The sequence below is a fragment of the Pipistrellus kuhlii genome, unplaced genomic scaffold (assembly GCF_014108245.1).
Source record: "Pipistrellus kuhlii isolate mPipKuh1 unplaced genomic scaffold, mPipKuh1.p scaffold_m20_p_1, whole genome shotgun sequence".
Lineage (NCBI taxonomy): Eukaryota > Metazoa > Chordata > Mammalia > Chiroptera > Vespertilionidae > Pipistrellus > Pipistrellus kuhlii.
The window spans coordinates 167,889,430-167,914,655 of record NW_023425404.1 but is presented as its reverse complement, the minus strand read 5'-3'; the positions used below and the strand labels follow the sequence as shown (position 1 = coordinate 167,914,655).

The 25,226-nt window shown below is 47.3% G+C and overlaps 1 protein-coding gene and 1 long non-coding RNA gene across 12 annotated transcripts in view; both read left to right on the top strand.

The window, feature by feature from the left end:
* Window positions 1–25,226, top strand: part of CRACD (capping protein inhibiting regulator of actin dynamics) — a 154,086-nt gene that overhangs the window by 105,631 nt on the left and 23,229 nt on the right. For 4 of the 11 annotated variants that reach the window (XM_045572378.1, XM_036415511.2, XM_036415501.2 and 1 more), the window contains 2 exons: window positions 552–723; window positions 17,822–17,957. In XM_045572378.1, the coding sequence (XP_045428334.1) occupies window positions 17,838–17,957 (120 nt within the window). In that variant the 5' untranslated portion in view covers window positions 552–723; window positions 17,822–17,837. Of the gene's footprint in view, window positions 1–375; window positions 724–17,821; window positions 17,958–20,846; window positions 20,869–25,226 lie in introns of those variants that run through there. The other 7 variants (XM_045572372.1, XM_045572370.1, XM_045572368.1 and 4 more) reach the window with 4 other exon arrangements.
* Window positions 18,068–19,335, top strand: LOC118706412. Its single transcript, XR_004984024.2, has 2 exons — window positions 18,068–18,995; window positions 19,195–19,335. It is a non-coding gene; the product is annotated as an uncharacterized LOC118706412 (long non-coding RNA).

Here is a 25,226-nt window from a genome sequence, read left to right as displayed (position 1 = left end):
CCTGTGGGGCTCTTCGCAGTAGTTTTAAAAGGAGACACTCAAGAGATAAACTAGAACTACATGGGGATGGAGGGGGTGGGGGGCAACGCTTATACCAAGGGTTGGCGGTTTTCTTCCGTGTGCAAAGGCTCAAAGAATGCTTCTCAGAAGAGATGATACACACACACACACACACACACACCTTCTTACACAGCCGTGTGGCTTGTGTGTCATCTCAGCTTCTGCCGTGGAGAAGGGCACGGGCCACCCGCTTTGTCAGAGACAGAAGACACCACCTCTGCGCCTTGAAGCCTAGAACCCCTTGGTGTGGTCCCAGGTGCTTGTAGGGAGCCTGAGGCAGACGCTCCCTGCGCTCCCGGCTTGTCTCCGCCTGACGGTGCGCGGACAGGGCAGGCCCTGGCACTTCTGGCACAGGGCTTGGCCGCCCGCTCCCTGGGATGCCTGCCCTTTGCCCCGGCGCCCCGGGCCCGGCAGCCCGGCTGTAATTTGCTCTGAGGCTCCGGGGTGCAGCCCGGTCGAACCGCAGCGCGTGTTTATCCTGTAATCCGCAGACAAGAAGAAGGGAGGCAAGTTCCAGCCTTTTAAGAAGTTGTTTGGCAAAAGGAAGAAGAAAGGCACTTCGATTTCCCGGGAGGCGGAGGCAGGGAGGAAGAGCCGCTGTCCTCAGAGCGTCAGCAATGGCACCTTCTCTTCCGACGAGGAGACCCTGGAGGACAGCCTGAGGTAATGGCTCACCCCTTTCCTGTTTGTGGGTCTCCGGCGGGGCCCGGTGGGGTGTGGGGTCCCACAGGATGTGTTTCCTCTCCGGGGAGGTGGGAGACTCGGGACGCCCTGTGCGGGAGTCGCCTAGGGGAGCCGGCAAAGGAGTGTGGCCTCGCCCTCCGGGCAGCACTGTGCCCTGCGCCTTCCTCCTGCCACCCTCACTGGCTGTGGCAGGGCTGGGCTCAACAAGTGTCCTTGGATGGAGGAAGACCTTTCCATGTCTCCTTGTCTGGCAAAGAGAAAGGTGGGTCCGAGATTAGATTTTGCACCCAGATCCAGGACATGGGCTGCCCAGGCTCAGGGTGGTCGCCCTTCCTACCCCTGGCCGCCTCTAGCAACTTCCAGCACCTGTCTGAGTGCCGTGCGCTTTCCAATTCTGTTCTTCGTTTTCTATGTTCTCCTCCTCCTCTCCTCGTCTCTCTGGGAACAATCCCAGGCGCTCAATCTGGCCGTGATAGTGTAAGGCAGTGTTTCCCAAACTTCTCTCATGATGAGAATCACCTGGGGGAGTTGTTAAACTACGGATTCCTGAATCCCAACTAAGAAGTGCTAAGCTAGAATTTTTGGGAACATCTATTGGGAACATCTACTAGGTAAAATTGTATACTTAACTCGTGCTCTGAGCTTAGAGCTTTCTATGGGACTTCACGCAGCCTTCACTGTGCTGATTTACTCTGAGAATCTGCAAGAAGGGTGCCGTGTAGAGCATTTCCAAGACTGCTTTAACCACAAACCCTTTTCTCATAGAGACTGTCCCGTAGCATAGATCACAGCTGCCACTTACTGAACTCAGTACCATGTGTTTGGCATAGATGAACGCATGTAATAGCTTAGAGCACTAGTTAAGTATACAATTTTACCTAGATGTTCCCAAAAGTTCTAGCTTAGCACTTGTCAGTTGGGATTCAGGAATCTGAAGTCTAACAACTCCACCAGGTGATTCTCATCATGAGAGAAGGTTGGGAAACCCTGGTGTAAGGAACTCAGAAAGGCAGGGTCAGAGGGCCCGTCCTCACCTGAGTGCTGGGAATTGGGATCGGAGCCAGAGATGCTGCTGCTGCTGCTGCTGACCGCTTGGAAGGCTGTCCCTCCGAGACTTGTCTGCGTCCCACGGGCACCATGTGCCTGCCTCCAGCTGGCCCTGTCACTCGGTGTGGGAGTTTATTGATTCGCTCGGCGGTCTCTTTCTCACTCGGCTGCTAGTGCGCGGGAAGTCAGGGACCACGTTTTGCTCGGCCTCATCTTAAGCGCTCCAGAGGTGTTTCCTGTGAATGCCGGGCACTGGGTAAACGACGCTGATGCCGTTCAGCTGGACCTTGACTCGTGTTTTCTTGACGTCGTCTCGTTATAACATTGATGAGGAAAATGTGACTCCCCGCCAGGCCACTGTCTGCGTGGAGGTTGCACCCTCTCCCCCAAGTCTGTCTGGATTTCCTCTGGGGACTCGGGTTTCTAAGCCCCATTCCAAAGATGTGCACGTGAGTTGGGCTGGTGTGTCTACATTGTCGCAGACTGAGTGTGGGTATGGGTGAGGGTGAGGGTGTGGGTGTGAGTGTGAGTGGCCCTTCCAAGAAGGGTTGGGTCCTGCTTTGTGCCCTGAACTCCAGGGACGGGTTCCAGCCACCTGTCACCATGAAATGGAGTAAATGGGTTGGAAAAGAATGATTTTGCTCGTTTTTATTAGTCTTTTTTAAATGTATGTATAACTCGCCTTTATGTTAATGTTTAATGTTAGAAGTGTTTGGGGGCTTTATTTAGAAACTAGAGGCCCGGTGCACAAAATTCATGCAAGGGGCTCAGCCCTCACGGCCCCACTCACTGGTCGCTCAGGAAGGTCTTTCCGCCACCCGGTCTAATTAACATATTACCTCTTTATTACATAGGATTTAGTGCTGTTTTTTGTGACCAGAAATATGGCTCTTAACTCTTTTTTTTTTTTTTTTTTTTTGTAGCAGCCTATAGTCAAATTGGTTTCATTATGTGTTGTTTCACTTAAAGTTGCCGTTTCTAAGAACCTGTGGACAATACAATGTCCTGCTAGTCCATGTCGAAGGGATAGATGCTGTGCTCTGTGGTCTTCTTACTGTATTTCAGAGACAGGACAGAGGCATCCTCTGAGATGTGTGTCAGTGAGCAGGTTCGAATAGACACCACAATGAAGCACAAATGACAGAATCCGCCGGCAAGCCGTGTGCTTAAGCCCGCGCATACTCACAGACAGCACTTTTGGTCTCAGTGCTGCCTCTCTTCCTGGACAGGCCGTGTTTGCTTTCCATCGGCGTTAGTAAGAAAACATGAGTTTAACTGGAGGGAATGAGTTTACTGGAAGGTGAACACAGCTAGACGGACCTCACCCTGCTGTTGGGATGTCAGTGCGGATCCTTGTTGAGGATTGTCCAGGACGAATCCGTTTTGATTTCATTTCATTTCCTCGGTTGTAAATTAGGAATGTGAGCCTTTTTGCCTCTTAGTGTCAGAATGAGGTACAGATACCAAAATGGTACCAAATGGTTGTGTAATGCAACATGGGACTGAGTTTCCTTTGTTGTTGTGTTGTGGCTTTCTTTTTTGTTTTTGTGTGTGTGTGTGTGTGTTTATTTTAATATAGTTTTATTGATTATAGATAGAAAGGGAGAGGGAACCGAAACCGGTTTGGCTAAGTAGATAGAGCGTCAGTCTGAGGACTGAAGGGTCTCGGGTTCAATTCCGGTCAAAGGCATGTACCTTGGTTGCAGGCACATCCCCAGTGGGGTGTGTGCAAGAGGCAGCTGATCGATGATTCTCTCTCATCAATGTTTCTAACTCTCTGTCCCTCTCTCTTCTTCTATGTAAAAAAATCAAAATATAAATAAATAAAAAAAGAAAGGGAGAGGGAGAAAGAGAGAAACATCAGTGATCGCAGAGAATCATTGATGGGTTGCCTCATGCACGCCCCCTCCTGAGGGGTCCTGCTACCTGGGCATGTGCCCTGGCCAGGGATCGAACCGTGACCTCCTGGTTCATAGACTGATGCTCAACCCCTGAGCTGGGCTCGGGAGCTCTCCTTTGGGAGGACGATCCTATGAAAATGCAGCTCGTCCCTTCTGTGGTTTTGCCAAGTCCCCAACCTCCTATTGAACTGTGCCTGGACCCTCGTTGGTCTCTCCTCACGTAGGCTCTATGCCTTTACCCCGCGAAGTTCCCTTTAGGCTTGAGGTGTCACAGAGCCCTGGGAAATTCCACACTGGATCAAACAGCTATAAAATACAGGTCATGTCACCTGTTCTTATTATTGACTCTTGTTAATAAATCCACCTTTGTGAGACAAATGCTATATTTAATTTTCTTTATAATAAAGCTGGAAGCATAAGCTTTGGGTAAAGCGTTTTCAAAAATATCTCCTTACAAATTTTAAAAATTAAAAAATATGGGGATATAGAAATCACTTAAATCATGTATCCGATTTTCTTCTCAGCAATTGCCAATTGCCATGTAAGTCCACCCACAAAGTATTCGTTGCTTACTGTATGGCTAGACTTCCGGTTATTCATCCTTTTGACAGATGCAGAAGGTGAAAGGTTGCTGTTACCAATAATTCTCATTTTCAGTTCACTGCTCCGTCAATGGCTGTGTTACTTTGCATTGTATAATGATTCACAACATTTCTGCGCCTCTTATTTCCCGTCTCCTAAATGGGCAGCTCTCACTAAAACACAAAATTCCGTTAACTTGATCCTGGGTGGTTCCCGGGAGGCAAATCTCAGCCCGATGTGAGGGAGGATTTCCTAATTGAGAGAGCTGCCTCAAACTGCGGAGGCTGGGTGTGTGCCTGCAGGGGTCGGGACTGATGAACGGGAATCTCGGCACTGGTGGGAATTTAAAGGAGCTGAACTTTAACTGCAAAAAGCTGCAATTTTAGAAAGGTCTCCGTGGCCAAAAAAAAGCTGGTTATTGATCTGCTCCTTCTGTCTGAGATGTCTCATTTCCTCTGGGCTCTTAAAGCATTCTATTCTTTCTCCGGGTTAGAAGCCTGCATTTTTTCTTAGGCTGCTGCTTTTAAATTATGCATGCCTGTGGGAAAAGCAAAACGGTAAAGCATGGCCAGTTTTTAACCACTTAACGGGACTTCCTTTATTAATCAAATACAACCATGTGGATGTTAAAATCGGAGAAAGGGTCATCTTGGCAAACAGGTTGGGGCAATTCTGGGCCCAAAGGAATTAAGTAGGATCCTTTTATAGGACTTCAGACAGCCTTCACTGTGCTGAATTACTCTGAGAATCTGTAAGAAGGATGCCGTGTAGAGCATTTCCAAGACTGCTTTAACCACAAACCCTTTTCTCGTAGAGACTATCCTGTAGCATAGATTACAGCTGGCACTTATTGAACTCAGTACCATGTGATTTGTATAGATCAGTGTTTCCCAAACTTCTCTCATGATGAGAATCACCTGGTGGAGTTGTTAAACTACAGATTCCTGAATCCCAACTAAGAAGTGCTAAGCTAGAATTAAGCTTAGAGCACTAGTTAAGTATACAATTTTACCTCTATGGTCCCAAAAATTCTAGTTTAGCACTTCTTAGTTGGGATTCAGGAATCTGTAGTTTAACAACTCCACCAGGTGATTCTCATCATGAGAGAAGTTTGGGAAACACTGGCATAAATGAACACATGTAATACTTAACCAGGGCACTCTGAGATGGACATTCTTGACCCCATTTCCAAGATGAGAAAACTAAGGCCAGAGAGTGACTTGCTGGTGAGTTGCTGAGCCACTGCCCCACTGGCGAAGCGTCCGTTCTCAGCCATCCACTGTTCTGCAGCCTTCCCGGGCAGTTAGCCAGGTGTTTTCCCCGCAGTGAGCTGCCTGGCCAAGGCTCTCCTCCTCCCCGGGACTCTGCTTGTCCTGCTTCCAGTTTCTGCCCACCACGCAGCATTTACTGCTCTGCCATGTACAGCCACCGCGCTCTATAGTGAGTGCCCGCTGTAAGCCGCAGTGAGGACTGAAGGGGCTGCAAGGAGGGTGAGCTCATTCCGGGCCTGGAGCTGTCAGGGAAGGATCAGGAATGAGGAGCCCTTGAGCTAGCTCCAGGAGGTAGGCAGGATTTGGAGTGGCTAAACGACAAGGCCCGGGCATCTCAGATCCAGAATGGTGGCAGCAGAGACGTCCATGTTAGAATGAATATGGCAAATAGAACGGAAGGGGATTTCTGTAGCTTAATCAAGGGCAGCCACAAAAAATCCAGTGTCCCGGTGAGGTATTATGGAGTTGTGCACCTGAAGCCTATTATAGTCTTACTAACCAACGCCATCCCAATAATTCAATAAAATAAGTTACTTAAGCATATACTCAAAAAAAAAAAAAAAGAAAGAAAGAAAGAAACAAAAAAACAAAGAAAGAAATTAAAGAAGATCTAAATAGCCCTGGCCAGTTTTGGTCAATGGTTGATTCCTGGTCAAGGACAAGTACCTGGGTTGCAGGATCCCCACTCTAGTTAGGGTGGGTGTGGGAGGCAGCCAATCGATTGTCTCTCACATCTTGTTTGTCTCTCACATCTTGTTTCTCTCTCGCTCCTCCTTCCTCCCTCTCCCTTCTGCTCTCTCAAAAAAAAAAAAAAAAAAAAATCAATGAAAAAAATATCCTCAGGTGAATATTAACAACAACAAAACGAATATAAATAGATGGAAAGATATCTCATATTTATGGATCTGAAAACTTAATATCAAATACTCTCCAAATTAATCTACAGATTCATAGGTCAGGGGGAGCTAAAATAGCAGAAACAGTCTTGAAGGGCTCACACTTCCTGAGATAAAAACTGGCTATGAAACTACAGTAATTTAAATAATGTGATATAGGTTGCCTGGCCAGTGTGGCTCAGTGGTTGAGCATAGACTATGAACAGTTCGATTTCCCTGGAACATGCCCAGGCTGCGGACCCAATAGGGGGCATGCAGGAGGCAGCCAATCAGTGATTCTCATTATTAATGTTTCTATCACTCTCTTTCTCTCCCTCTCTGAAACCAATAAAAATGTATTGAAACAGTGTGATACTGACTATATAAATAAGTGGATTTTAATTGAGAGTCCATAAATAAATCTTTACACTTGTGGTCAGGTGATTTTCAATAAGAGTGCCAAGACAAGTCAGTGGATAAAGAATAGTCTTTTCAACAAATGTTCCTGGGACAACTGAATGGCCACATACAAGAGAATAAAGTTGGACTCTTTTCTTTACCATTCACAAAAATGAATTAAAAAAAAGACAATAGATCCTAATGGGAGATCTAAAATTGTAATAGTCTTAGGAGAAAACAAAGGAGTAAACCCATGACCTTGGATTAGTTGGTGATTTTTTTTTTTTTTTTTTTTTTTTTTTTTTTAGGAACCAAAAATACAAAAGAAAAAAAATCCAATAAATTTTACTCCATCAAACATAAATTTTGTGGCCTGGCTGGTGTGGCTCAGTGGGCTGAATGCTTCCCATGGACCAAGTTGTGGGCTTGATCCCTGGTAGGGAGCATACAGGAGGCAGCAATTGATGTGTCTTTCTCATCAATATTTCTCTCTCTCTCTCCCTCTCTATTTAAAAATCAATTAAAAATTTTTTATAAAAAGAAAAATAAGATCATCAAGAAAGTGAAAAAATTCTCAGGATGGAAGAAAACATTTGCATATCACTTACCTGATAAGACTATATTCAGAAATAGTAAAGCACTCTTATAACTTAATATAAAGGTCCAAAAAAGAGCAAAGGATTTGAATAGACATTTCTCCAAAGATATAAAAATGTCCATTAACATATGAAAACACACTTGCTCAACATCATTAGCCATCAAAGAAATGCAAATCAAAGCCACCATGAGGTATCACTTCATACCCATTAGGAAGGCTATCACATAAAAGAGAGATAACAGTGCTGGTGAGAAAATGGAGAAATTGGAACCCTTATACAGTGCAGGTAGTAATGTAAGATGGTACAGCTCTACCTTGGAAAACAGGTTGACAGTTCCTCAAAATGCTAAACTAGATATAAACCCAAAAGAAATGAAAGCAAATCCACATAAAAACTTGCACACAAATGCTCACAAGCAGAATTATTCATAGTAGCCATAAAGTTGAAACAGTCCCAATATCCATCAAAAGATGAATGGATGAATAAAATGTGGTATATTTTCACACAATGGAATATTATTTGGAAATAAAAAAGAATGAAATAACTGGTCCATGTCATGCCGTGAATAAACTTGTATGCTACCGTGTTTCCCCGAAAATAAGACATCCTCCGAAAATAAGACCTAGCGTATGGAACAATAAGACATCCCCTGAAAATAAGATCTAGCGCATCTTTGGGAGCAAAAATTAATATAAGACACTGTCTTATTTTCAGGGAAACAGGGTAGTTGAAAGATGCCAGTTACAAAAGATTACCTATTGTATGATTCCATTTATAAAAAATAACTCATGAGCTTATCCGTAGAACAGAAGGATTAGTGGTTGCCAGGCAACTGTTAATGGGTAGGGGGTGACTGTTAATGGGTAGGGGGGTTTCTTTTGGGAGTGATAAAAATCTTCTAAACTTAAATGGCATTGATGGTTGCACAATTCCTTGAATGTACTAAAAATCATTGAAATGTACTTTTAGCCCTAACTGATTTGGTTCGGTGGATAGAGCATCAGCCTGCGGACTCAAGGGTCCCAGGTTCCATTCCAGGCAAGGGCATGTACCTTGGTTGCAGGCACATCCTCAGGAGGGGGTGTGCAGAAGGAAGCTGATCAATGTTTCTCTCTCATCGATGTTTCAAACTCTCTATCCCTTTTCCTTCCTCTCTATAAGAAATAAGTAAAATATATATTTTTAAAAAGAAATGTACTTTAAAAAGGCTGATACGGCACGTGAATTAAATCTCAGTAGAGTTGTTTTTTAAAAAGGGAATGAACATGGTCATGTCTAGCTCCTTTTGTCAGGGGGAGTAGGGTCCTATTTCCTTCCCTAAAATATGAGGTTGCTATTTGGGATGGAACAAAAAGGGCTCATGTGGAAATAGGACATTACTGTAGACTAGAGCAGGCTCTCGTGGAAGGCAAACAGCTTTCCTGTTTGCTAAGGGCGTTGAGCCCCTGCTTTGGAATGGAGCGGGGAGGCGATACTTGATGGGAGAGAAGAGATGGGGAAAGTGATAGGCAGGTCATGTTTGAAACTGCCTACTTACACTGTATGGCTATGGTTCCCCCCATGCACTCCACACCCCTCCCCAAAGTTAATATAAATCCTGCGCTCTGCTTACATAATAACCTTATTCAGTGGACACACACACACACACACACACACACATCAATGTTGAAAATTTAAGGTAACTTTTAGTTCTGACCTAGTAACTTCACTTTTACAAATAGAGAAACTGAGGCTGAACCGGACAATCAAGAGTCCATGCTGCCTGTCACAACTCAAGCCAATGATTCTCGATTAAAATCCACTGATGTATAAGCATAGACAGGGTTGAATCATTATGAGTATTTACTCCAATATTGCTGGCAGGTCGTCCACAAAAAAATCTGCTCTCCCCCCACCATCAGCCAGCTGCTTATCTTGGTATTACGTGGGAAAGTAGGCAAATGGACAGTCTACAGGTATGCAAAAAGGGCTGGGGTTACATGGGGAAATAGCCAAGGGTAGGCCAAATGGGCAGTTAACAGGAAAGCCGAGGGCTGGGGATCGCCAAAGAGCTTGGTGATATGCAAAGCCTGGGGATCTTCAAAGAGCTAGCAATCCTGGCTTCTGGCTCCGGTTCTGCAACTACGTTGTTAGTCTTTCCACGATAATAGGAAGCTCCACGTGGGGAGGAAGGGCTGCACATCCAGGTGAGCTCCCAGGTCCCGAGTTGGGCTCTAGCCAGGTGAGAATGTGCCTTCTTTAATCAGAATAAAGCAATCGTGGTTAACAGAGCATGATTAATATCTCTTAAAATCATAGCTGGTTCCCTACCATTCTATTTCTGCCCCATCACTGTTGATGTTGGAGGTGTGACTAGAATCTGTCAGCTGACTTTGCAAATAGTAATCCTCATGTCTGGAACAATCCCCCATTTTTAAAAATATATATTTTATTGATTTTTTACAGAGAGGAAGAGAGAGGGATAGAGAGTTAGAAACATCAATGAGAGAGAATCATGGATCAGCTGCCTCTTGCACACCCCCTACTGGGGATGTGTCCACAACCAAGGTACATGCTCTTGACTGGAATCGAACCTGGGACTTTTCAGTCCACAGGCTGATGCTCTATCCACTGAACCAAACCGGTTTTGGCCAATTCCCCATTCTTACTAGTATATCCTCCTCCAGCTAATTGCTGCTCTCCATCCTTTTTCTTCTTTTTTTTTGTACAAATGTGCCTTCCTTAGAGCAAGCTTCCTCTGTCCCCCTCAGCCTAGATAAAGCCTGAGGAGACTGCTCTCACAACTTCTTTCCGTTTCCCTGAGGATGGGCCTGTATTACTTGCCTTTCCCTGGACTTTTAGCCTCCAGAACGGTGCCTTGCACACAGCCGGCATTTGTGAATGCTGCCCTTTTTACGACTGCATTCTTCCTATCGAACAAGTCAATGTTTGTCTAATTTATCCTTCAGTTTCCGGGTGGCAAAGAGTATCGCTGTCCCTCTGACCGGCGGGAGAAGGGAAATCCCACAGCTGGCGTGATGAGACAACACATCCCAGTGAACTCACCGTGAAGCTCGGGCTCCCTCACCAGTGGGTGCCACAGGCCACTTGGCCTTGAGCTTTTCAGGAGGCGAAGTCGGGAAAGACTGGTTTTCCTGGGTCATTTATCCTCTGCCCGTAGGAACCGGCATGTGCTGAAATGGAACAGGGATTAGAGCCCCTCAATGCATAGAAATTAGGGACTAAGCAGGGGACTTAACGAAGCTGAGCTGAGTAAGTCCAGGGGGAAGGAGGGCTGATGCATCAGTCGCAGCAGTTATTGGAGATACAGTATGTGGGAGAAAGCAGACCAGGAGCCAGGGTTCCCTCTCGTCAATGTGGGACTTTCTCTTATGAACTGTGTGCCCTCAACCAAGCCAGCTCCTTCATCAGCTACATGGATGTGCTATCTCCCGGGATTATATTTTTATTATTTTTAAAAATGCACGTGACGTCATACTATCTGTTCTGAAATAATATTTTACGAATGCAGGCTAACATTATTACAGAGATAAAGAGGGGGTTGATAACTAGTTTCCTGTTTCCAGAGCATAGACCAAGATTCCGTTGATTTATTCCGGCGTCTTCAAACTACGGCCTGCGGGCCACATGCGGCCCGCAGAGTAGTCTGATCCGGCCTGCCAGGTTTTTTGGGCAGTGAGCGCAGCCGAGGTGTTACAGTAGGAATTAGTAGTTCATATAGTCCGGCCCTCCAGCTCTCTGAGGGACCGTGATCTGGCCCCCACTTTAAAAAGTTTGAGGACCCCTGATAGCTGATGGCTAATGATGTTTATGAGAAGGTCCTTCTCCAGGTGAGGCACATGAGCATGGAATAGTCAGGGGGAAGCCCTGGAGTCCGAGAGCCGTAGAGGCAGATGAGTTGACTGCTTGTCCTGTGTGATGCAGGCCACGAGGCTGGAGTAGGTGAACCTTCAACTTCCAGTTCTAAGTGTCTGTGTTTAAAGATTCTAAACTCCCGCTGAAACCCGTTTGGCTCAGTGGATAGAGAGTCGGCCTGAGGACTGAAGTCCCAGGTTCGATTCCGGTCAAGGGCATGTACCTTGGTTGCGGGCACATCCTCAGTAGGGGGTGTGCAGGAGGCAGCTGATCAATGTTTCTAACTCTCTTATCCCTCTCCCTTCCTCTCTGTAAAAAAATCAGTAAAATATATATTTTTAAAATATTCTAAACTCTCTTCTTCCTTGGATTTTTAATGGTGCATCCTGTTTCTGTTGTAATGATTATATGTATTTGGGCATGCTGTAAGCCTACTGGGTACCACATAAATGCATGGAATACTCAAGTTGGGGATGAGCCTCAAAGATGCTACACAAAATGTAATCTGGCTCCAGTCTCTTTCAGCACTTCCAGTGTGTTTGATGAGGACAGTTAATTGCTCTTTAGCATTTCATTCGAATGAGGCTCACGGATCTGTTCAGGACGAAAACTGCTGATCAATTGCAAGTGCCCCTGTTGCCATGGAAACAGGCTGCAGTGGGACTATAATTATATTTCTTTATTCCTGAAGTGAATCCCTAATCATTGCTATGGTAATTACCCAATATCTATGGCCCCAAATTACATGATGCTTCTCCAAAAAGAGACAAAGGATAAAGAAGAGGTGGGGGGGGGGGGGCGGCCTGAGACATGTGGCAATTAAGCAGGCAGCTGCGAGAGCTGCTCTTCTGAGTGGGGAGAGTTCCCCTCCATTAGGCACCACGGTTAGATGATGTGACTGGGTCTTAGAATGTGTCCAAAGCCTACTGTAGTGGCCAGAAGGCTATGTTGGAAACAGAAAACACAACTACTAGTATCTTCAACCACAGTGCCACACATTATCTGCTGTATCTGATAGAAAGTCGGGAGAACTTTCCAAGTTCCAAAGTTCCTTAATGAGCAGCCCAGCAGCGGCAGCAAGATCCAGTCTGGTTAGTTTTTTTTTTGTTTTTTTTTTTCTTATCCTCCAGGCTCTCGTCCCAAATGTCACGTGCAGGTGACAAAAACCAGTGAAAGGACACCACCCTTGTCTTGTGTCATGGTTTGCGAATGAGAAGGACTTTCCCAGAAACACCGCCCCAATTTTCCACTGTTCCTTTGTCGCACAGACCCTGCTGCAGTCAGTTCTTCTAGAGAACAGGGCTCATAGTGGAGGTGGCTCTTTTTGGCTTCTCCCTGCTCTCCTCAGTACTAAGTGACAGTGAGTGAGTGATGGAAGAATAGCATGATTGCAGGGCTAACTTTGTTTTGCTTTGCTTCTCACCTTCTCTCTCCTGGGACTTTCGAGTGCCCTGAACTTTAGGCCACAGGCCATCAAGCACCCTGCCTCATCTCCACCTGATAGGCATGGACGTTGGACATTGGACCTGGGCTGCTGGGCACTCCCAAGTAGCATGGAGTATGGCATCCTTTGCTCTCAGGCAGCATCACATGCCACCAGGAAAGAAAGGCAACCTCTTCGAAGAGAATCAAAACGTGGGGGAGCCGTACAAATAGCTGTCCACCCAACTGGGCTAGATTGGGAAGAATCAAGGCCCACATCCCAACGCACAGTGTGGTGACTGGTGCCTATTTTTAGTAACCGAGCTTCTCAACAGCACCCAAATTTCCTTTCGGGGAATCAAGCTTACCTCGCTCCACCTACCTCTGATAGGACATAGTACCAGCTTCCTATGACAGAAGCCAAAGGGCCACTTCCTCCCCACTGCAGCCCGGCCTGAGCACATGACCTGGCCTGGCCAATCAGTCTCTCTCCTGGGCTTTGACTTGACAGTTGGGTCAGGATGTAAGGGAGACAACCCGGAGAGCTTTCTGTAACCAGACTCTTCCTGGTTGGTTGCTGTGGGTCCTAATGCCTAGACTGCTAGAGTTCTCTCCCAAGAGGCTTTCCAAGCCTCATCGCTAGCTTCCGCTGCTCTCAGAGCCCCATTATTCTTCCAATAAATATTCTTTTGGTTGAGTGAGACATAGTTTCTGTTGCTTGCGACTCAGCACTGTAGCTGACACCGAATGGAACCAGGAAAACTTGGTGAAAGGGAGGTTTGCAGTAGGAGGTGGGAAGCAAAGCCTGGAGCAGTTTCCTGGTTTGAGTTGAAAAGGAGGCTCAGAAGAAACCTTTTAAAAGGTTTAGATGCTGAACATCCTCCTGAATTGCCCACCCCCTGGCTTCTCGGAGCTTTCCACAATGGCCTCCTTTAATAAGCTTCCCTCTCTGAAATATACTCACGATCTCAAAATAGTCCCGTCTTCCCGTCAACATGTTTGCATCAAGCTTCACATTCCCTCAGTGACCTCTCCATGGGAAACCCGTCTGATAAACGAACTACCCTACACTATTAATCATCCACTCATCTAAAATTTTACTGTATCAAGGATTTTGGGAGAAAGAAAGATCACACGTGTGATCCCCGCCCTCATGCAACTCGTAGTGTGGTGGAGAGAAGGTGATACCATCATTATTAGAGTCACATCTGTCTAGCACTTTACAATATGCAGAGCACTTATATTTTCCCTCTCATTCAAGGCACGGTTATAATAACCATAACATGAAACAGCAAGAAATACACGTGCATATATATCCTGGGGGACAGAGGGATCCTTTTCTCCCAGGGAAGCAGAAAAGGCTGTGTGGAGTCATATGTCTGAGCTGGACCATAAAAGGCGCGTAGGACCTGAACTGAGAGACTGGCCTTGGGCCGTCCCTGGAGAGGAAGAGCCTACGCAGTGACAGAGCCCAGAGAGGATATTTGGGGAGCTGAGTGGCTGGGGTTGAAGTAGGGTGGCTTTGGATAATAACGGGTAACGCGTAAGCATTTACACTATTCTAAGTGCTTTACATTTCAGAATTCATTTAAATCCTAAAAAATGGGTGGTGAGGTAGGACCTCTTGGCACTCCCCTTTACAGAGAAGGGCACTGGCCTGCCCAGAGTAGTGTAGAGCCCCACTCTGAGGAGCCTGAAAGGATAAGCCACCGTGGCAGCCTCATCCGGTAGGGTTTGGGCAACAGGGAACCCATGGAGGTTTCTGAGCAGTGAGTTAACCGCTTTAAGATGAACGTATGTTTAGAGAGAAGAATTGGAGAGGGCCTCAGTTGAAGATCATCTACAGATGGCAGTCATGTTCCAGTCGGCTCAGGGTAAAGGACCAAGGGTACGCTCACTGGCCCTTCAGTTGTCCTCCGGAATTCCTCCACTCCTCCCTGCGGTTTCTCACATCTTCAATGCATGAGCCTCCACTGCCTGCCTGGCTCCGGAGTGAGAGCATCCTGCCAGCAGCTGGGGCTAGGAAAACAAAAGTTCTTCACGCTACACTCGCAGTGTTTTTGTAAGTCTTAAATGCTTTCAACATCAGAAATAATAATGACAATAAAAGCTTAAGAAGTATGAACTTTATGTTGCTTTTGGCATGGTCATTAGCATAACAATGTCTGTGTGCTATAGCAGCATGGGATAACCCACCCAGGCCCAGCTGTATTTCCTGAGATCATTCACAACCTTTAGGCCCTTCAGACAACCCAGTGTTTTGGTCTGTGTGTCGCCAAAGTGTGCCCGTGAGTCCTGTGTTACTGATTTTTAAGAAGCTTTCCATAGCCTCTAGGTAGAATTATATGACAGTTCTGCCATCTCTGGGGAAGTAAAAGAGGAGAAGGTGGAAGAGGGGAGAAACAGCAGCGTCTCTTCTCCTGTCCTTCCAAAGCCATATTGACTTAGGTGCAAGGGCTCCAATGTGATAAGATGTAGGACCCCCTAAGCCACTCCAACTCGTCTTAGTGCTAATACAGCACTTCCCCTTAGATTTAGAAGCTTCTGCTCTCCAGTCAGTAGGTCTGTTCCTGGTGATTAAGCCTCCTGTGGCGGAGGGCGGAGGTGGAACCCAGGGACTGCCGCTCTTGAGAATCAGACACCCAGATCAGCTTTTCAGGAATTCGTACTGCATTTCAGAATTTCCCAGGTTTTGGGGCAGACATGAGGGATTCTCTTCCTCTTTTTCTCTTCTCATTTTCCTCTACCTCACCACCTCTCTCCTTTTCTTCTTTCCCTTCCTCCTCTAGCTCCTTCTTTTCCTCCTCCCCCTCCTCTTCCTTTTTCTTCTCCTGTCCTGTAGTGTCTACTAATCTTTATAGACAGTGACTATTTAATGTGGGTAGAGGATATGAAAGTGTTGTCAAATCTTTGGTGTGAAATGACTTATGGAACACCTACCTACTCTTTCAGCCATGTCTACACATAGTTATGCGTCATAATGCTACATTCATACATTTTTAAAAATCTTGATTAATACATCAGGGTTCACAGCAGCATTGTTCACAATAGCCAAAAGGTAGAAATAACTCAAAGGTACATGCATAAACAAAATGTGATATATATCCCAAAATTATTCAGCCTTGAAAAGGAATGAAATTCTGGCACATGCTACAACATGGATGAACCTTGAGGATATTATGCTAAGTGAAATAAGCCAGACAAAAGCACAAGTATTAAATGATTCCACTTATATGAGGTACATGGGATAGTCAAATTTCATAGAGATAGAAAGGAGAATAATAGTTATCAGGCACTGGAGGAAGGGGGAATGAAGAGTTACTGTTGAATGAGTATGGGCATTTCAGGTTAGGATGATGGATGGTGGTCATAGTTGAATAACAATATGAATGTACTTAATGGCACTAAAAAAACGGTATACTTAAAAATAACTAAAATGGTAAATTTTATGTTTATATATATATTATTTTCCTACAGTAAAAAAGTATTGTGTAAATATGAAAAAAATTCATGGATTCTGGCATCCTATTTAGTATTAACAGATTTGGTAGTTTAAGCAATAAAACTAGTTTACCTTAGTTTGTATAAGATTTGCAGTTATGGGTGAACTGGAACTCTCTTAACATTACCCTCTTGTCATGGCCCCTCAGCTGTTGCTCATAGCATCTTTGCTCTCAAAGAAACCCAAATGCCTACAAGCACTGTGTTCACGTGGAAGACTTTTCTGCTGTGAGGGAGGAGCCGAGTTGTTTCAGCTCTGACTTGATCCAGTCTCTCCCTTTGCCTTCCTGGACCTTGTCTTTGTTACAGAGCCAGGGGCCTCACATCCAGGTCTTTTGTTTCTCAGCCTCACGTGCTTCCTCGCCATACTGCCTGTAGTTTGGCAGATTAGGTTTGGTGCTCAGTCTGCACAACGAAGGAGTCTACCCTTGGTTGGGACCCTGCCCCGCTGCATTTGGCACTTGGTCACTGATACAGCCTCCAATGGGCCCTGCTCTGAGGAGGGGTGGGGGGCGGGGCGTGGCACTCGGTCACCCTGGGGGAGCCGCCCTGGTGCCTGGCAGCGTGGAGGAGTGCCTGCCTTGCCTCATGGAGGGCATGCGGTTCTCCCTGCCCTGTGAAAAGCCTGGGTGTGGATTCCCCAGAAATAAGTTTGTTTCCCAGATCAAGGAAGAGCAGTTGGCTTTTGCTGCTTCCCGTTCCTGCAGGTCGCCCTGCCTCTACCCCACTATGAGGTAGAAGCCCGCACTTCTCGAAGCCCAAGCCTTCCCCTGAAGTGTTTATTGTTGGCCACCTGCCACCTGTAAGCTGACCTATGCCGGAGGCCCCTCGGGGTTGCCCTGATCCACACTCTCTGAATGTCTAGGGCAATTGCGAGAGAGATGCTTTATTCCCGTAGCCCCTATCAGCAATTCTTATCCTTGGCCTGGATGTATGGAGCTGTCTTCCAATTTTATTGTAATCTGAAAGAAACTCGTGTCTCTTACTTCTTCTAGGTCTGAATGTTATTTAAAAAGTGCTGGTTGCTGAAACCAGTTTGGCTCAGTGGATAGAGCGTCAGTCTGTGGACTGAAGGGTCCCGGGTTTGATTCCGGTCAAGGGCATGTACCTTGGTTGCGGGAGCATCCCCAGCGGGGGGGGGGGGTGCAGGAGGCACATGATTGATGTTTCTCTCTCATTGATGTTTCTGAGACTATTCCTCTCCTTTTCTCTGTATAAAAAAAATAAAATAAAATAAAAAAGGGCTGGTTGACAGGACCTGCTGGGGTAGAACCGATTGTGATGACGGCTCCTTGGGGGGGGGGGGGGGGGGGGTTTGTGGGGGAGGAAAGGAAGGCCCCTCCAGTTAGTTTCCGCAGTGCCTTCCAGCCGGGGCCTCTATCAATCAAGAGCAGCCTGAGTTCCCGTGAGCGGCGCTGGAAGGCTGCTGTGTCGGAGGCATGCTCCCTCATTCCCGCGGGACCCTCCCGTCTGCCCAGCTCCTTGGCTGACCCGCGGCGGCAGCGGACACAGGGCGTGGCGAGCCGGGGATGCGGGTGGAGTCCCCCAATCAGGAGGAGCGGGACCCTGTTGCCAGAAGAAATTTTATCATCCTAATAAAACGAAGCACATGATTTGCATTCCAGGTCCTTCAGCTTTTGTATGGGAGCCCGGGCGCTTTCCCATGACAGTATTTTTATCCCTGATGGGGGAGCAGAAAGTGAGCAGACAGTTCAAGCAATGTCACAGGACAACATCCTGGGCAAAGTCAAAACTCTTCAGGTAAGACAGCCTGCGGCGGGAAGGTTGGAGCGGCAGGCGCGGGCGGGCGGGCCTGGCTGGGGAGGGAGCGGGGAGAGTCCCGGCTCAGCCCTGAGGGATGGATGGGGCGGTCCACCGGGAGCTCCTGGGGAGAATTTTTTTTTTTTTTTTAAACTGGAGTTAGTTCTCTAAACCCTCTGTTCGCCGTGAGGCGTACCTCGTCACCGCTGTTCCCACCTTCATAACACCCCCCTCTCCTGCTCTCTCACACTGTCCCTCAGTGTTAAGAGGGCATGACGAGGACAGGTGCCCAAGAGAAGCTGCAGGACTGGGAGGGGAGGAGTTACTAACCGTGAGGTGCTGGCCATCATCCCCAAGTTCAGGGCTGACTGACTGTGGGCGGTTTGCACAGCAGGTGTTCACTCTCCAGGCCTCCTTGCTTGGGCGGTGAATGCGGAGCCTCTCACTCTGTAGTTTGCATAAAGCTGTCACCTCCTGGGCCGCCTGGGCTCAGAGGAACACCATGGAGCTCTTAGCCCACCCCACCCCACCCGGCTCAGCTGCAGAGCTGGGCAGTTTTCCTACAAAAAAACTGACTCAGGCGGCGGTGACTCCTTAGTCCCGGAGATACAGTTGGCCCTTTAACATACGGTTTGAGCAGCATTGGTCCACTTATGCACAGACTTCTTTTCAATAAATACTACTGTAAATGTATTTCTGTTACGAGTTTCTCAATAATCTCTTCTCTAGATTACTGAAATAACACAGTGTGTAATACATAAAACATACAAATGTGCGTGTTCATCAGTGTGTGTGGTTGGTAAGGCTTCTGATCAAGAGGAGGCTGTATGTAGCTACGTGTTGGGAGAGAAGTTACTTGTGGATGTTCAGTGGCGTGGAGATTGGCACCCTTCACCTCTGTGTTGTTCAAGGGTCAACTGTATGATAAAATAATTCCTCGCCAGAAGCGGTTCAGCTCATGGGGACTCCGGGGAAAGCAAGGGAGTGAAGGCACCTGGGATCTGACCGTGTAGGTTTGCCTGACTGCTTAGAACTGTGGTTGGCAAACTGCGGCTCTCTGGCCCCTTGAGTGTGGCTCTTCCACAAAATACCACGGCCTGGGCGAGTCTATTTTGAAAAAAGTAGCGTTAGAAGAAGTTTTAAGTTTAAAGAAATGTGGCTCTCAAAAGAAATTTTACTCGTTGTGTTGTTGATATTTGGCTCTGTTGACTGATGAGTTTGCCGACCACTGGGTTAGAAGAATTCACTCACCTGACAGACATGCCTAAGCAGGCACTTCTCTGAGGCAGGGTGCCTGGAGGCGATCCAAATCATGAACAGGGGACTCCGGTGTGCTGCTTTCCCTCTGTCTATAAGTCTGCAAGAGGGAGTGAGTGAGCAAAAAAAAAAAAAAGGGGGGGGGGGCGGGGAGGGGAGTAGACAGCTGGCTTGAGTAGCTGCTGACAGGATGAAGCCTTGTACTCGCATTTTCTGTTTTCTTGAAATGTTCTTGTTTCTGCTGAACATTACGTATTTTGTGATCAGAGTTTGGTCACATATTCCCCACACGCGCTCAGCCGAACAAGGCATATGGCAAGCAGGGAAACAGCCCACACCCTGGCACCACGCCCAACTCCCCCAGGTCCTTATTCCTCCGCCCAAGGCCACGTCCTGCCCAGCGCTAGCCGGGCCCTGCCTGCTGTCCCGCGCTTCCTCACAGGCCGCGTCCTTGGCCCTCGGGGTCCACGCGCTCACACGTCTTACAGACTCAGAAGGAGAGCAGCCTGTCCGTTCCCATCGAGGGAGGAGGGAAGGATGATGATGGCCAAAGAAAACCTTGACACCACCCCCCCCCCCTTTTTTTACCTTTCCTTCTTGAAATATTGTGATTCCTGAAATATTATTCCTTAGGAGTTCTGAAACCCTGGCTTATCATAGCTGCTTTCCAAGAGGAGAGACTTACAGATTCCAGTCCACAAGACAGCTGTGTTTTTGGTTTTTTAAAATATTTTTTTAATTGATATCAGAGAGGAAACGAGAAGGGGAGAGAGAGAGAGAAACATCAGTGATGAGAGGGAATCACTGATCGGCTGCCTCCAGCACGCAACTCCGGCATGTGCCCTTGACCGGGAATTGAACCGTGACCTCCTGGTTCCTAGGTCGACGCTCAATCACTGATCCACACTGGCCGGGTAACAGCTGTGTCTTATGAGGAGTTCTTTAAAACGTAGATATCCTGTTTCCCCAAAAATAAGACAGTTTCTTATATTAATTTTTTCTCCCAAAGTTGCGTTAGGTCTTATTTTCAGGGGATGTCTTATCTTTCCATGCACTAGGTCTTTTTTTCGGAGGATGTCTTATTTTTGGGGAAACACAGTAGTAGATCATTTAGTGTCTTAAGTGATACCTGCTGTGTCACATCACAGCACATGCTACCTCCTGCCAACAAGTGGACTTGGAGTTGTAAATGGTGAGGGATTCTACAGGATTGAAAAACGTAGAATCTCGGTAAAATATGGGACCGCCTATTATTCATCCCTATGAGGCACAGTTTTAAAGAATCTGATCTCACAAGTAATGAAATGTGAAACAGCCAACTGCCCCGAAGCTACAATTCTATTAACACAGGAAGAGAACATGTAAGTAAAGTAAAATAACTATCTCATTGGCGTGCTCTCTTTGGATGATAGCTACTCACACGAGGTTTTCCTAATTTCCTAATTTTGCTTCTGTTGTATGGAATCACAAGCTTCCTTACAGCTCTATGGTTCTATTTTTTTTTTTTAAATAAAATAAAGGGCTTTGCTCTTTGAGGAGGGACAGGGGGACCATTGTCATAGAAAATGTAATTTTTGGAGTGACTTAAGATGAAACTGTATCACCCCCAAAAGACTGTGCTTTATTTTTCAGTCGACTAAGCAGTATGTTCCTGGTAAGTCACAGAAATAGTAGTTGACTGTACTAAATTGCATGAATGCTTTGCATTTTTTCATGACAATGTTATGCTGGCATTGGTGCTTAGTAAGCAGCATAAGAGACCACCCTTCATAGGCTCCAGCATGGAATAAGGGTGTTTAGTTATGTCAGAGGCATGTATGTTTTTTTTTTTAATGTCTGAAATTTGTCTTTGTGTTTCTGCATATGTTTATATTTAAAAGAGAGAGAGACGAGTAATGGATAAACCTATTTGACAGTACATGTCTTGGCAAGCTAATTAGCCTCCATTATTAAGACATTCCTTTGAAATTAGGTTTTTCCTGGAATGCTATTAAGACAAAAGAAAACACATTTTCCTCTGGCTTAAGAAACTTCCCAGCACTTGGCAACCCCCAGAACAGCGCCTGTACTGAATGCATTTGGAAAGGTTGCCCTCTAGTGGCCACATGTAGTCATCGCAGCTAAAACTGTATGTTGACGGATAGGGGGGACTGTTAGTATCTCTACAGAGTACTGAATGGCTGAATGCAGCATCAACCAGCCTACACTTTTCTGAATAAAGTAAATCGGTGAACCATTGAGTCACTGTTCATCTGGTGCAGCACGGAGTGGCTTTGTAAGCTCGGGCCTTCCTTGCATTTGGATTTCAATGGCCTTGTTTCCTTCCTGCCGCTGCCAGAGCACAGGTCAGAGAGGGACCTGTATATCTTAAGTCAGACCAGGCTGTGAAGTGTCTACCAACTAATGATAGAGCTTGGGAACACCACGGTCGAAGCCTGCAGACAGTTTGTAGAATTATACCACCGCTTTGTCAGCAATGCCGAGGCCCACTGGTCCACTAACTGTTTAGCTCAGGAGGGAAAACCTCCATACTCAGTAGCTGCTCTCTCCTGCTGAGCTGGATTTCATGTAAAAATGCCGAAGGGTCATAACGCATGAGCATTCTGACACCCATCTTAGCCACTTCTTCACAGAGCAGGCGTCTTTAAATCCGAATGCTTTCTCTCTTTTTCCTTTTTTGCTTGTTTCAACTGTGGGAGTACTCATAGTTCTCTCAAGAGGACAGCAACTTCATTTTTCCTCCACTTTATTCTTGCAGACGTGGTCTGAGGCACGAGAAATCTGGGGGACTCCGAACACTGGCAGTGTACGGGCTGCAAGATATGACATGCTTGGGATTCCCACACCATGAGGAAAGCCTCATCCATATGGATGTGCATTCCTATAGCATCGTTCTCCAGCATTCCATGTTACGGCAAAATGGCCCCGTTTGAAGGACTGAAATATGGGCCCTTTCTGCTCACATTCCAGGCTCAACAGTCACACCATTCATAGCTGCCAGCAGCAAAGACTCACAGGATAGGCACCGCTTTCCACTCTCCCCTCTGGCTATGCCCTCAGTGTGCATAAGGGTCCATGGGTATTGGGGAGGCGGGGAGTGGGGAGTGGAGAGAGTGGTCGTAGTTTGTTGCCCTGTAACTTAAGGGCAGGCTCATCTTAGCAGTCCGTTTTTCAGTGATTGCGTGTATCAGTGTCTCTGTAACAATGCCTGAAGAGTGAGCAGAAATAGTCACACACACACACACACACACAAAAGCCACACTTAACCCTCCATTCAATTCACACCACACCTAAGATTGCCAGGTAGGTTTTAGCAATCACGTTTTCAGTGTCAGTAAGTCGCAGTGTGGTGACAGCCCCGTCTCCGTCCAGTCAGCTGAAGGAAGCATTTAGAGCAGGACCTCAGGGAAGGGAGCGCATGCAGGTTCAGGAGCCTTGACCTTGAGAGCCTGAGGATCAGCCACCATGGCCTTGGACCCCAAGTCCTGCCTGGCCTTGGTCCCTAAGTCCTGCCTGGCTGTGGGTCTCATTTCTGACAGCCACAGGGAGTGTCTGTCAAGAGGCAGCCCTTGGTCTGGGCAGGGAGATTTGCCCAATCCCTAAACGGTGGCCACCATTTCTTTGATGACTTGTGTCCTCCCCTCCTCCAACCCCAATGCCTCCTCCTAGGCCCCCTCTAGGCCTGCACTCGTTTTCTCTGGAGGGAATTTGAATCAGCTCCCTTACGGAGATGAACATTGTCGTGGACAAAGGCAGCAGCATGCGTTTCTTCTGGCAGGATGGACATGTCAGTGACACGTCAACCCTCTGATATCCACATCCCTGCTCCCCTGCCCCTCCCCACCAGCAGCCTCAGCTGTGGTACCTGCAGCCAGGAGTGCAGCTCTTCCTGGGCCCTCGTCACTCCTCCTCTCCATGCATTTCCTCTCACCCTGCACCCTCCTCTCTGTTGGCCTCTTTTCTCTAACCTTCCACTGCATTGCCCAACACTGCTCTGTCCCTTTCTCAGCTTTGTCCAGTGGTCCTTACTCCTCTGTCCTGTTCCTACTCAGTTTGGTTTTTATTTCCATTTTCTCCTTCCTTTCCCATTGATAGCCATGTTAGACACCCCATCTTTGGGAGACTGTGATTACGTTTTGCCATGTTCTTTTTTGTCTTCTAAGGATCAGGTGGACCCAGCACCCGTATTCTAAAAGGGGCCCCAAGGTAGTAAACTATCGGCACGCACCTTCCTTTTTGTGATGGTGGCATAAATCCCCACTACGTGGCCTTATGCTGGTCGTGTTAGGCCAGGTTCTCCCTGCGAGCCTTTCCGTTGTGAGTAGAAGAAATCCCCTCATGGTCTCCTCCAGGAGCCCTAGTGGAAGCAGAGCCTGACAGCTGAGGTGTGTGTCTCGGGGGTTTAGAACCGTGGTCAGCCTTGGCCAACACTCCTAGAGAAGGGGTGACAGGGGAACCCGAGGCTGGGCCAGGAGCCTCGCCCACAGGAACCATTCCCTCCTCTTCTGCCCAGGTGCCCATCCCTTTCCCACCGGGCAGCAGAGTGAGACAGCCGTGACTGTTAACCGTGTCTCTTTGTCTAACTCCATTGGCTGTTCGGATGTGCCTGCTTATTGATCTGCTCAGAGTGGACACTAACTGCCGCTTCCTGCTGAACTTGTTTTTGGAAGGCACTCTTTTCAGCCTTCTCCTCCCCAAAACCCTTCCAGGCTGCTCAGGCTGCGCTTCATTGGCTGGCCTCAGGCTTTGATATGTGCACCTTCCCTGTGGGATCGGGGAGCCAGACTCGGGTCAAATACACGTCCTGTCTTCTGTGCTCCTGACTTGGCATGCTGGGGTGTAAGGATGGGTGCAGGGGGTAGGGGGTGTTAGGTTCATCTCGTTCATGTCTCACCACCCATCGTGCAAGGCTGAGGGGGAGCTGGGCAGCGGCGGGTGGGTTTGGTACCCTGATTCAGAGGGAGAAGGGGTATTTCCTTTGAGGCGTCTCAGCAGGATACTTCAGTAAGGTATAAAAATGCCGCATCGTGTTTTTATTCTTGCCCCCGTAGGAAGGAAGTGCAATGTCATATTTATAAGAACCAGTGTCATGCAATGAAAATAACACCGAAAGCGGGTTTTGAAGACCTAGATTCCCATTCCTTTGGGGCCACTCATTCTCCCCATAAGCCGGGGCCAGTCACCTCTCTCTGCTGGACCTCTGATTTGTTTGCAAAGTGAGGGGTTGGACTGTATGATTGCTAAGGTTCTTTGCAGCTCTGTGGGATTAAATAGTAACCCAATTAGAGGTAAAAATCAGATCACCTATTCTTTCTCTCTCTTTGAGGCATAAAAGGACTATGAAACCCAAGTACCTAGATCTAGAGCAGCAGTTCTCAGTGGGAGGCGATTTACTCCCCAGGGGACATGGGACAGCATCTGGAGACAATGTGGGTTGTCTCTGCTGGGGAGAGAGGAATTGCTACTGGCATCTAGTGTCCATGGTGCTGCTAAACATCCCATCATGCACTGGGCAGCTCCCCACAACAAAGAATTACCGGCCCAGAAGGTCAGCAGTGCCGAGGTTGAAACCCTGCTCTAGGTGAAGGCAGTAGATGGTCGGCTCAGTGCACACTCGGTTCCGTGGCCTCCCACGCTGCCATGCTGATGGCTTTTTCTTCCTGCATGTCGTCCATTTTCTCTGCCACGGCCCCTTAAATATGTTGCTCTTTCCTTAGCTATTGTGTTTATCCATTTTTCTTTAGGGAATATATTTCCCTTTCTCATCTGACTTTAATCCCAGATGCTTACTATTTTTCTTCCTAATTTCTACCCCCCCCCCCATTTCCCCACCCCTTCTCCTTACCCTGTGAGCCACCACCCACCAGAATGCAGCCCCTCCTCGGTGCTTTTCTCCTGCCCACGTCTCTGTCCCTTCCCCACGCCGTGTCTTCTGGCCCCTGGTTCGCAGTGGGCAGCTAAAGCAAGGATTCCGTCCCTCCCAGGGTTTCAGCATTGGCCATGGAAAGATGC